General features: G+C 37.2%; 1 protein-coding gene across 4 annotated transcripts in view; it reads right to left on the bottom strand.

Moving 5' to 3' along the window:
• The window catches only part of megf8 (multiple EGF-like-domains 8), a 42,449-nt gene extending 30,682 nt beyond the window's left edge, over positions 1 to 11,767 (bottom strand). The window contains exons 1-10 of one of the 4 annotated variants that reach the window (XM_051718647.1): positions 10,864 to 11,767; positions 8,698 to 8,958; positions 8,168 to 8,331; positions 7,021 to 7,236; positions 6,705 to 6,885; positions 5,092 to 5,180; positions 4,784 to 4,997; positions 3,454 to 3,634; positions 2,069 to 2,214; positions 1,797 to 1,907 (exon numbers count right to left, since the gene is read on the bottom strand). In XM_051718647.1, the coding sequence (XP_051574607.1) occupies positions 1,797 to 1,907; positions 2,069 to 2,214; positions 3,454 to 3,634; positions 4,784 to 4,997; positions 5,092 to 5,180; positions 6,705 to 6,885; positions 7,021 to 7,236; positions 8,168 to 8,331; positions 8,698 to 8,869 (1,474 nt within the window). In that variant the 5' untranslated portion in view covers positions 8,870 to 8,958; positions 10,864 to 11,767. The remainder of the gene's footprint in view (positions 1 to 1,796; positions 1,908 to 2,068; positions 2,215 to 3,453; positions 3,635 to 4,783; positions 4,998 to 5,091; positions 5,181 to 6,704; positions 6,886 to 7,020; positions 7,237 to 8,167; positions 8,332 to 8,697; positions 8,959 to 10,863) is intronic. The other 3 variants (XM_051718649.1, XM_051718650.1, XM_051718648.1) reach the window with 3 other exon arrangements.
• Positions 11,768 to 13,097: the final 1,330 nt, after the last annotated feature.

Below are 13,097 nucleotides of genomic sequence, written 5' to 3'. Positions count from 1 at the left end.
TGAACAGTACTGACTGGCATTTTCAAGGCTTTGGATATCTTTTAATATCCTTCTCCATCTTTATAAAGTTCCATTACCTTGTTACGCAGGTCTTTTGACAGTTTTTTTAATTTATGCAAAATTTTTGAGCACAATTGTGTGTGCATATATATATATATATATATATATATATATATATATATATATATACACACACACATATACATACACACACACACACACACACACACACACACACACACACTATATGGCCAAATGTTTGTGGACACCCCCTTCTAATTAACGAATTTGGTTACTCCATTAAATCCAGTAAAGAAAAATCTTAATGTTTCTTTATGTATTGGCTTGGGCTTTGTGTGCTTCCAAATTTGTGGCAACTGTTTGGGGATAGCCCTTTTCTGTTCCAGCATGACAATGCCCCTGTGAACAAAGTGAGGTCCATAAAGAAATGGTTTACTGTGTCTGGCGTGGAAGAAATTGACTGGCCTGCACAAAACCCAGACCTGAACCCCACTGATCACTTTTGGAGTGAACTGGAACAGCAATTGTAAGTCAGGCCCCATCGACCAACATCAGTTCCTGACCTCACTGATAGCCTCATGTCTGAATGAGAGCAAATCCCTGCAGCCATGTTACTACATACAGTATAGTGGAAAGCCTTCCCAAAAGAGTGGAAGCTGTTATTACAACAAAGGGGGAAATTGATGCCTAAGGTTTTGAAATCAAATATTCATCAAGCACATATGGTGTCCACAAACTTTTGGCCATATTGTGTATATATATATATATATATATATATATATATATATATATATATATATCTATCATGGTCACCAGATTTAATGAGGTTTAAATTGTTTATTATTATTCAAAAGACATGAAGCTGGAGACACGACGTATGTGCTGACGGGGCATGTTTCCATATAGTCGCATTTTTCTTTGCATGCCCTCACTTCAATTTAAAATACTTGATTTATCTAATCAAAATAGCAAAATATGCATTGAAGTGAGGTTAAAAATATGGATGAATTTTGTCAATTATAAAAGATTTCGATACAGCAATTACCCAGTGTGAGTGTTTTTTATTTCACTTCTAGAGGCCGCTGTTACACTTTAGAGCCAAGCAATTCTAAATGTAGAAATCTCCAGCGCCGGCCACAGAAGAACACAAAATACTTTTTTTTTTTAACTATCGTCAACTATCTGCTTTGATTATTGCCAATAACCGATAGTTCCAAAAAGCAACTATTGGCACTGATTAATCAGAAAAACCAAGATATTGGTCTACTTCTAATCACATCATTACACCACCTCTGAGAAAAATGCCTCTCAAACCATAAAACAAACTCCTGGCAGGTACTCAGAGGATTGATTTTGGCTTGGTTTCCATGTACCAAACCAAAGTCAGCTTTGAGTCAGTGGCTAAGTTATGAAATAACAAAATAAATAAAAAAAAATGCATGTCCTATTATCTGAGGCCAGTATTACTTCTAACGAATTCATTTGTTTAAAAGCTGCAGGCAAGTGAATCTGCATTAGACACAAGGGAGGTTACAAATAACTAACCTCAAAAGAGTACAGGTCAAAAATTAGTCCCAAGCCAGCATGAGCACTAAAAGACTCTGCTGTTAGTTCTTGCAACATAACCTCAGAGAGGCGTGGATGTGCATGGGCAATCAGTTGCATGTATCATTAAACTTCATCTGCTTTCCCTATCTCTCTCGACCAATGTATCCAAGCCCTCTCTGCATCAAACAGACTCCCTCTCTCTTTCTGTTCATTAGATATACACTTACGTTGACTGAGGTTCTCTCCAACAGACACCCACTGATGGCAACCCAGATGATAGAAAAAGATCTCTTCATCGTAGCATTTCTCTTCCATGTAATGGATATGCACATTCCCTCCTATGAGACAAATAGACTTTCACTAATATCTTAATCTCTCCACTTGCAATAACAATGAACCATTAATTAATAACCATATGAATAATGGATTAAAAATCCGTTATTCTCATTCACACTCAATAAAACCCCAGACACACTAAGGTTGGGTAAGTGGCACTTACCGTACACCACCATGTAGTTGCCAATGACGGTGGCAGTGTGGAATGCTCTCTCCCTCGGGCCACTGGCAGGAAAACGGGAGCGGAAGGACGTCCAGAATCGTTTTTCCACATGGAATGCATCAGTTGAGTTCACGCGCACACTGAACCTGATGGAGACAGGAGGAGAAGGTAACTTACAGAATTAGATGTACACTTAAAGGGATAGTTCACCCAAAAATGAAAATTCTCTCATTATTTGCTCACCCTCATACTATCCCAAATGTGTCTGAGTTTATTTCTTCTGCAGAACACAAATTAAGATTTTTAGAAGAATATCTCTGCTCTGATGGTCCAAACAATGCAAGTGAATGGTGATCAGAGATCAGAAGGTCCAAAAATGACAAAGGAGGCATAAAGGTAATCCATTTGACTCCAGTGGTTAAATCCATATCTTCTGAAGCAATATTATAAGCGTGGATGAGAAACAAACAGATCAATATTAAGTCATTTTTTTACTATCAATCTCCACCTTTGACAAGCTCCAACCAGTAGGTGGCTGAATGTTAAAGTGAAAGTGCAGATTTACAGTTAAAGGACTTAAATTTTGATCTGTTTCTCACCCACACCTATCATATCGCTTCAGAAGATATAGATTTAACCACTGGAGTCAAATGGACTACTTTTTTAATGCCTTTATGTCCCTTTTGGACCTTCAAATTTCTGGTCAGCATTCACTTGCATTGTGAGGACCAACAGAGCTGAAATATTATTTTATAAATCTTTGTTTGTGTTCTGTAGAACAAAGAAAGTCATACACATCTGGGATGGCATGAAGGTGAGTAAATAATGAGAGGATTTTCATTTTTCAGTTAACTATCCCTTTGAAACAAAAGCACACATACACACATATCCTGTATCCAACTAACAGTGTCAGATTCCAAACACTAGTTCAACTTACATCAGCTTATGTTTATTCGTGTGATTTTTTTATTTTATTTGAACATAAGATTTAAAAGGCTTGTTCAAACAAAAATGAACAAAAATGCATTCACCCTCATGTTGTCCCAAACCTGTATGGATCACAAAAGGAGATGTTAGGCAGAATGTTAGGGATTGACAGTCTCAGTCACAATTCATGCCATTTGCTTTTGTGTTCCACAAAATCATCCAGGCTTGGAACAAGATGAGTGTGAGTAAATGAAGGCAGAATTTTCATACTTTTGCGTGAACTATTCCATCAATTAAGAGCTCCTGTCAACCAGTTTTTATGAACTACACTACAGCAACAAAATTCGAACAAAAGATCGTTACGCGTTTCAATGAAGGTCTTTTAAAGCAGTGTTTTTCAACAGCATTCTCTATTACACACTCAAAGTGTAAGTTACAGTGGTATGTGGTACTGTTACCTAGCAGTAGTAGGTCTGTGTCCCCCATACACCAGCAACATTTTGGAAGAGGCATGGTAGACCATGCTGTGTCCTGCAGTAGCAGGTGGTTTTCCACCTGTAGGTTGAACTGTCTCCCAAACTCTTTCCTTGAACCGAAACCTGTACAAAGATGAGGAGAACATGTCTTCCTCTGTTCGCCCTGGAAGAACAGAAAAAGATAGTGAGATAGGAAGAGGCAATCAATTACTCTTAAGAATGGGGAGTACAGAAAGAAAATGAGAGAGGGAAGAATACAGCAGTTAAAAAGCCAAACATTTTAGGGGGCAGAGGGTGGGAAAAGAGAAAGGGTGTACAATCAATGAATTGACCCTTCGCTAAGCCCCACCTTAAAAGTGCTTCTGACCAATCATGTCTTAGCAACTGTTGCCCTGCCACCATTAATGTGACACTGGTTTGCTATTTTCCAATGACAGCCTATGGGAGTAATGTGTGTTTGAGTACTTTTAAGCAGGATTTTATCATAATAATCCAAAAACATTTTTTTTTAAAGTTGTTGCCGGTCATTTGTAATAGTGACACGAGTTACCCAGAGAGGATACCCAAAGTGTTTTTCTTTCTTTTTAAAAAATTATCTTTAAATAAATCTGCAGAAGAGCATGTTAATGATTAAACTGTGACAGCTCTCATTCCCAAATGAACATATAACACCTGCAACGACATTTATATTTGCTCCAAGGTGAATTAAATCTAATAACTGAACGTTAATTAATGTATTGATTCAAGTCATAGTAAAAGCGACAGTAAATAAACAGTTCACAGTATTAAAATTAGTGTGCTATGAGATGTTATAAACAGCTCTGTTCACCTATGCTAATGTTATTAGATGTGTAATTGCTATTAAATGAAGTTTTTCTCTTTTGAAGTGACTAATAATCATTTGCCTTGATTCTGATTCACAGTCTCCACAGTTTTTAATCAAATTACTGTGTAATTTATCAATTTCTTTTACAAAAAACTTCAGATAAATATGCATTACAATGTCACTCTTCATACCAACCCATGTAAAAATATGATCCATTCCGTTTATGAGAATATCTTGCCCAAAACCACGTCGTTCACGGCAATCTCCCATTCATTCCTATGGGGAGTTCTGCAGAGCTTGTCAGAACGAGCAACCGTACCAAAGGGGGGTGGAGCTTAGCAAAGGGTCAATTCGCATTACATGAGGTCTGTGTGTAAAAAGGGGCTGATGATCAATAAATGCATTTTTTTTAATGACAACAATGCTCCTTAATAGCATTATTATCCATAATCCTTTATATTAATAATAATAAGAATGTTTACTCACCCCCCAAAATATATAAATAGTTGTCTACTACAGCAGCTGCGTGATTTGCCAGCCTAGGTGCCCCTGGAGCGTTTAACTGGCCTAGCTGCTGCCACTCATCTTGCTGTGGACAGTACAGCCAGACATCACTAGCCAATGAATGGTTGGCAAGCTCACCACCATAGATGACCATGTTGCCTTGCCACTCTACAGCTGTATGGGAATGTCGAGCATCCTGATAAACACAGAATATTATTCATGAGTTTAATAAAACCAAAGTGAGTGACTAGAACTACACAAGACACAATAACTTAAGTGAAGGCTCTTACTGGACCATTCAAATGTGACATCTGTTTCCAGTAATTTGTTGAAAAATTGTATATAACCAGGTCCCCCAGTGCACTATTCAGATCAAACCCTGAAATAAAGAAAATGCTGAAATAAATAACCGCTCCACAACTGTACTCTAAAGCAGTGGTTCTCAACCTTTTTGACTCCAAGGCCCCCCCACTGTCCAAAGACAATATTTGAAGGCCCCCCTCGCTCAAAACTAGACATGTCTGATTAAAACAATGCATCATGGATAATTTTTTTATTCTAGAAGTTTCAGAAAGAGTCTGTTTATAATTTGTAGGCATACAGCTTAAAGTATTTTTTAACATTTCAATAAGTTGTATTATTTTTATATCTCTTAATTTAAATTATTTTCAAGTCATCTTGAGGCCCCCTTGGAAGCGTGCTGAGGCCCCCTAGTGGGTCCTGGCCCCCTGGTTGAGAACCACTGCTCTAAAGTATTCATAAACACTGTAAAAAATTGCTGTAAATTACGGCCAAATTCTTACAGCAATCTACTGTGATTCTTATATACAACAGTTTGCTGTTAAAAATGCTGCATTCTGGGAGATCAAGAGCAGGCTCACTGTGAAGTGACTAGTTTTATGGTAAATAGCTGTTGTTTGCAAGGCATTGGGGGAAAATTAACATTCAAAATCAGGATATCATCTTGGTGAAAGCTAGTGACATTTTGAAACGTATATTTTAAAAAAAGTAAGTTTATGGCACATGGTTAGTGTTCATTATGTTTCTGACCAACACCTCTGTTCTTTATCATCTCACATCAGCCTTCACTTGTCTGTCTAATGAGAAGTCAAATTAAAAAAAGTATAAATTAACCTTTGAAGCAATGTACATATTAAATGTAAAATGTTGCCAGGATTGAACAGTATATTTTTGCGTGGTGAGTTGAGCGTGGATGCCGCGGTGGATGGCGTGAAGCCTCCACACGCGCTATGTCTCCGTGGCATCACGCTCAACAAGCCATGTGATAAGATGTGCGGGTTAACGGTCTCAGATGCAGAGGCAGCTGGGATTCGTCCTCTGCCACCCGTATTGAGGCAAATCACTACGTGACCACGAGGACTTAAAAGCACATTGGGATTTGGGCATTCCAAATTGGGAGAAAAAAAAAACAATGGTGACAATTAACAAACATAATTTTACATAAAGTAAAAGCTGAACATTAAAATACAAGTAACTTACACTGCAATAAAAACAATGTCAAAACAAACCAGTAAATAGTAAAAAATCTAAATAATTACTTCATGCCGCAGTGCATGCTGGGAACTTAGCTGTTAATTTCAACAACAGTAGACAGTATGTAATATGACAGCTATATGCTGCTAAATTACATTTGTATACTGTAGCTGTAAAAACAGTATCTAGCTGTTAATTTCAGCAACAGCAAGACACCGTTAATCTTATAGTAACTTGCTGGCAACCCTGCTGCTAGTCCTTTACTGTTTTTTTGACAGGAAAATCTTTAACAGTGAACGTATGTGTGCAACCAACATCCCAGGTTATGAGAGGTGCAGTGAAAGGTTATTTGCCAGCTTAGCTTTAAGTGTACCCCATAACTGAATAACTCTTTCTCCCTCTGTCTTACCTCCAAACATGTACAAGGCTCCAGTGGAGGAGAGGTAGACCCCAGCAGAGGCAGTGCGAGGGGCTGCTTTACCGGCACCTGGGCTCACCTCCCACCACTGTCCCGCCCCACTGTTGTCACGGAGAGCCAGTTGACAGTTCTGCCCCACAAACCCAGGGCTGCAGATGCAATGCTCACCCCTCTGTGATTGGGAAAGATGAAAAGTTCAACAAAACAGAAATTTTACTTGAACTACTTGACACAAATGTATGCACAATGTGTGTAATATATTCACGATCATATTCAGCTCTGATTCCAATGGTTCCTTTTCTCTTACCTTATCACACCGACCGTGTCCATGTTGGGTGCAGACCTGAGAGCAGAGAGGGGTACTGCAGTCCACTCCTCCCCAGCCCTGATGGCACTGACAGCTGGCAGTAGCTATGTCACATCGCCCATGACCTCCACAGTCCCCAGGACAAATTGAAAATGTGTAGGTGGCGTTGAAGCCCAGCAGATTATAGTTGGCATCACTGAAGAGGTGGAGCAGCATCTTATAAAATACATGAGAGAGAAGAAGAAATTATCATGACTGTGGGCAATGAAAAGAGAAAAGACAGCCGCAAGAATCCAGCCTTCTAGCTCTGGCATATACACAAAATGTAAATAACTATTACCCATCCTCCCTTTGCACTCTCAAAGCTTTTGAGCTACATTAAAGGAATAGTTCACCCAAAAATGAAAATTCTCTCATCATTTACTGACCCTCATGCATCCCAGATGTGTATGACTTTCTTTCATCCGCTGAACACAAAACATTTTTAGAAGAATATCTCAGCTCTGTAGGTCCATACAATGCAAGTGAATGGGTGCTAATATTTTGAAGCTCCAAAATCCACATAAGGGCAACATAAAAGTACTCCAGACATCTCTGGTGGTTAAAGCCATATCTTCTGAAGCGATATGATAAGTGTGGGTGAGAAACAGATCAATATTTAAGTCCTTTTTCCTTCACTTTCTCCTCCTGTTTTTGGTGATTCACATTCTTTGAGCCCACATATTGCCCCCTACTGGGCAGGGAGGTAAAAAATAACAAATATTGATCTGTTACTCACCCATACATATCATATCATGTCTGAACACATGGATTTAACCACTGGAGTCATATGGATTACTTTTATGCTCCCTTTATGTGGATTTTGGAGCTTCAAAATTTTGGCACCCATTCACTTGCATTGTATGGACCTACAGAGCTGAGATATTTCTCTAAAAATCTTTATTTGTGTTCTGCAGAAGAAAGCAAGTCATACACATCTGGGATGCCAGGAGGGTGAGTAAATGATGAGAGAATTTTCATTTTTTGGGTGAATTATCCCTTTAAAGGCAATAACCAGAAAAGACAGGGATCACACTTCTTGAAAAACAAGGCACACAGACTCAATCCAGAGTTGATCAAATGAAGTTAATTGATACTACAGGCTTACCTTACCAGACTTGGCCTCAATTGGTTGGGGTAAGGTGGTGCCACTTAAACTCGCCAGTAGGGGGCTCTGGTAGGAATCTCCGTCGTAGACAAACAGATAGTCATAAGTACACTCTGTCTCCATAAACGTGAAGTTGAGCACAATGCGATGGTTTCTACTGGGAGCTGAAGGAGGACAGAGGAGGTTACATTACAAATAGAAAAAGTGCTGGCTTCAAACTCACCCTCAGGAAGTAAAATTTTGTAGTAAATATTGGTGGAAAAGAGGAGGACAATGCTTTGACATTTCATGGTCACTTAACAGTTATGTTAGTTGTACTAATTATTTAGAATAACATCAGATGAGTCTGCAGAAGATAATCTCCAGCAGTCCAGTTATTAAAGGAGTACATCATGAAATACCCACTGAATTATTTGACTTAAGAATTAAACTAAAAATAAAATTCTAAAAATAGCACCAAAAAAAAGCCTTTTGTATGCTAATAAAACTTCTTTCATCAGCCCTCATTCAGCCCAGTTTTTGACACCAACCCTTGATGAGCCACTCGCAGTTCCCATTCACAGAGTAATTTCCTGGCCCATCTGTGACATATACTGGGACACCCCTCAGAACCTGCCTGTGGCCCTTGCAGTCCCCTGCCAAGGTAGCGGGGATCAGAACCACCAATACAGCCAGCAGGAGAGTTGAGATGTAAAAACTCATCCTCTCCTCCACCCACAAAGTGCAAAGTGAGGCAAAGATGGAGAAAATACTGGAGGGTTGGAAGTTGCAATTGCTCAGAGTTTGGAGACCTGTTGAGAATTACACATAAAAATATACACAGATTTTCCACAGACGCAACAACATGTCATATCATTTAATGTGCACTATACATTTAAAGGGTTAGTTCATCCAAAAATTATAATTCTCTCATCATTTACCCTCATGCCATCCCAGATGTGTATGACTTTCTTTCTTCTGCTGAACACAAACAAAGATTTTTAGAAGATTATCTCAGCTCTGTAGGTCCATACAATGCAAGTGAATGGTGGCAAGAATTTTGAAGCTCCAAAAAGAAGATAAAGGCAGCATTAAAGTAACCCATAAGATAAAATGAAACTTATTTTTTACTATAAATCTTGACAGCACTCTCCTTTGTGATCATGATTTGAAGCTCAATTATACTTCCTATAGCGCCATCTAGCACTCTGCACATGCACCAAGCACTACAAAGTGTAATCGAGCTTTAAATCATGATCATGCCTAAAGATGTACAAGATGTACAGTGATTTTGGTCTGTTCTCACCCAAAACCAACTGGAACACTTCAGAAGACATTGATTAAACTACTGGAGTCAAATGGATTACTTTAATGTTGCCTAAATCGGCTTTTTGGAGCTTCAAAGATCTGGCCACCATTCACTTGCATTGAAATGACTTACAGAGCTGAAATATTCTTCTAAAAACATAATTTGGGTTCTACAGAAGAAAGAAAGTCATACACATCTGGCATGGCATGAGGTGAGTAAATAAGAGCATTTTCATTTTTTGGGTGAACTATCCCTTTAATGCTTTAGAATTCTATACACCTTGTGTGTATCACATACAGTGTTGGGTGCAATGCATTACTAAGTGATTAATTACTGGAATTAAATTACTTTTTCATTGAAAAAAGTAAGGGATTGTTCTTAATTTTTTCAGTAATTTAATTACAGCTACTTCTGATGTAATTGTGTTAAATACTGTATAGACTATAGAACAATTCTATTTAAAACAATAGTGAAATTAAAATCGTCTAATGTTAAAATGTATGCTTTCTAATTTAATGCTGCCCCCTTAAATTCTCTGGCCAGTTCATGAATAATTTATTTGATTTCATATGATTTATTTGAAAGAATTAAAAGAACAGTTTCATGTTTATCCTTGTATTTTTCATCTGGTTGAGGTCGATAAGGGTTTTAGAAAGTAAATAGTAATAAGTAATGCAATCACTTTTCAGACAGTGTAATTAGTACAGTAATCTAATTACAATGTAGAAGATGTAATTAGTAGTTAGTAATTAATTACTTTTTTAGAGTAACTTACCCTCCTCTTATGTAATATCTTTCATTGTGTGCTCATGCAGGAATAGGAAGTTGTTTTATTTATCTTACTGTGATTGAAAGCTACAAGCCTCTGGCCTAGATTTTTTTCAAACAAAAGTTGACATGGATTTTGACTAAACCAATGTTAAAACAACAGGGATTAACAAACCACAACTCAGATCACATATACCTATAATTTTGCATTCCTGAGAGCATTCAGAAAAGCCAGCCAGCTATCTTTGAAAAATTATGTAATAAAACAAAATCTGCCACATTTATGAACACTTCTACTGAAATAAATCCCATGAAGGAACTGCCAAACAAACTATTTGCGATATAAATACAAAAAGTAACCAAACACAAGACTGACAGGGATGCTTCAAGCCTTTAATTAATCAAATTTATTACGTTCAGTTTGTTGTAAACAAACTGTTTGGTTTCCTTTACTGTTAATATATTTAGCGTAATTACAGTACTTTACACTGTCATGTAAAATAAGCATTTTTAGAAATAAAACTGGCTCTTCTGACCATTAAGCCAGTGTTTTTAGCAGAGCTAGCTAACAAGCAACGATTAGCCATGTCCATCCGGCTAGCTGTCGGGAAAAACAAACGGTCTCCGCTCATTCACTCACCAATTGCCAAGTCTTCGCCTACATGTTCCTGAAGGACTGATGTTTTGCCGAATTACATCCTCTAAATTAAATAAAAACGCGTTGTGCACGCCCCAGTGTCTCGCTGAAGCTATCGTTGTTGTGCAGCGCTTCTGCTGCGGAGCCCAACGACCACCGCGGCGGATGATGAAACGTGAGCTGCTGCTGCTGGACTCAAAGGCCTTGAGCTCAGCTCACAGGATGGGTTTATTTTCCAAACACATCTCCAGATAATAATAATAATAATAATAATAATAATAATTAGATGTTGTACTTCTTCTCTGCTGAAAATTCTGGCTTAATCCAAGAAATAGCTGTTTCAACATCAACCTGTACTGTGCTGGTAACTCATCTTCTTCAGTGATGCAGTGCATTTGTGTTTGCTGTGTGGCTGTGCTGTTAGTGTTTGTTAACTGGAGATGTGTGTGCTACCTGATGGTTGTCAACAACACAAGGCCTAATAACCGGCGTGAGAGGGCTCTTTGGGATGGCGGCTAGAAAGAAGCCACCTTTTAAAGGCTTTTGCCTTTAAATACACGGGATAATATGCAGTGAAGATAGACAGACAGGAAAGCAGAAACAGGGAATTGGATCAAGACACGACACAACTGGATTTGAACGTGGATCCCTATGAGCACGATAGCTCTTTTACGTGTCCCTATGGGGCCACACAAGCGGTTGCTAGAGGGTCCACAATACAATTTCTGAGAAAAAAATAAAAAAGTGTAAAAATGTTGACATTATTAGTTTCATTCTGAAATCATTAGATTAATCATGATTACTTTATTGTATTGACAGCCATAGTTCGAAATAAAAATAGAAATAAAAATAAATTGCCATGTAATTTCATATATTATGAAAAAAAAAATATTTTGTAAGAAATAGGCCTAAGGGTTGTAATTCACTATTCTCTGTATAGCTACTTTTTATATTTATGCTATTGTTTTTTGTATTCTTTTACAAATGTATTTATATAAAGATTTTCACAATAAATATAAATGTTTAAAATAAAAAATATTATTTTTATTATATTATTTTTTAAATGGAATTGAACTGAAAATGTTTCTCTTTGGTTTTCTCCAATCTAAAAAAAATACATGAACTTAAAGTAAATATTTTTACAGATAATATTTTAAGAATTTCTTTTGGCTTTAGTACTATGACAATATAAATGGCAGTTATTGAATTTAGCAAACAAGAAGTCTTTATAATATCATGTTTACTATTTTTTTCTCACACGGGGTCTCTCGCAAGGGGATTATGAAATTTGGGGGTCTTAGCATTAAAAAGTTTGAAAACCTCTGGTTTAACCAACAGCTTTTTTTTTAATTTATTTATTTTATATATAAATGGACCTCATAGAGAAATTGGTCTCAGAACAGTTTGAAAGGCACCTTATTGTCATCCTACCTCAGCATTTTCCAGCTTTCGGACACAGCCAGTGCTTGAAGTGGCGGGTACTCGCCGGTAGGCAGTACCTGCACTTCTCTAATTTAGTTTACAGAGTTCCAGCAGTTTTTTTTTTTTGCATATCACCACTTCTCAGAGTCTCCTGGTACGATGTAATGTCTTTATTTAATCTAAGACAGGGATTTGTTGAGGCCCGCCAATCACTTTTATCTGATCTTCCAAATGACCAGTGTAAGGTAAGTTACTCTAAAAAAGTAATTAATTACTAACTACTAATTACATCTTCAACAGTGTAATTAGATTACTGTACTAATTACACTGTCTGAAAAGTAATTGCATTACTTATTACTAATTACTCTCTAAAACCCTTATCAATCTCGACCAGATGAAAAATACAAGGATAGACATGAAACTGTTCTTTTAATTCTTTTAAATAAATCATATAAAATCAAATAAATTATTCATGAACTGGCCAAAGAATTTAAGGAGGCTGCACTAAATTAGAAAACATACATTTTAAATTTAGATTTTAAATTCACTATTGTTTTATATAGAATTGTTCTATAGTCCATACAGTATTTAACGCAATTACATCAGAAGTAACTGTAATTAAATTACTTAAAATTAAGAGTAATCCCTTACTTTTTCAATGAAAAAGTATTTTCATTACAGTAATTAATTATGTACTAATGCATTACACCCAACACTGCAAATGACTTTGATAAAATCACGGTAAACATCCAAACGCTCTCTGCGCAAAACTCAGCGGTGAGTTTAACAACACTCAACACATGCAAAAGCATCAG

This window comes from Myxocyprinus asiaticus, chromosome 15 (assembly GCF_019703515.2).
Source record: "Myxocyprinus asiaticus isolate MX2 ecotype Aquarium Trade chromosome 15, UBuf_Myxa_2, whole genome shotgun sequence".
Classification (NCBI taxonomy): Eukaryota; Metazoa; Chordata; class Actinopteri; order Cypriniformes; family Catostomidae; genus Myxocyprinus; species Myxocyprinus asiaticus.
Note: the sequence above shows the minus strand (reverse complement) of the source record. Positions and strands in the feature narration are given on the sequence as shown.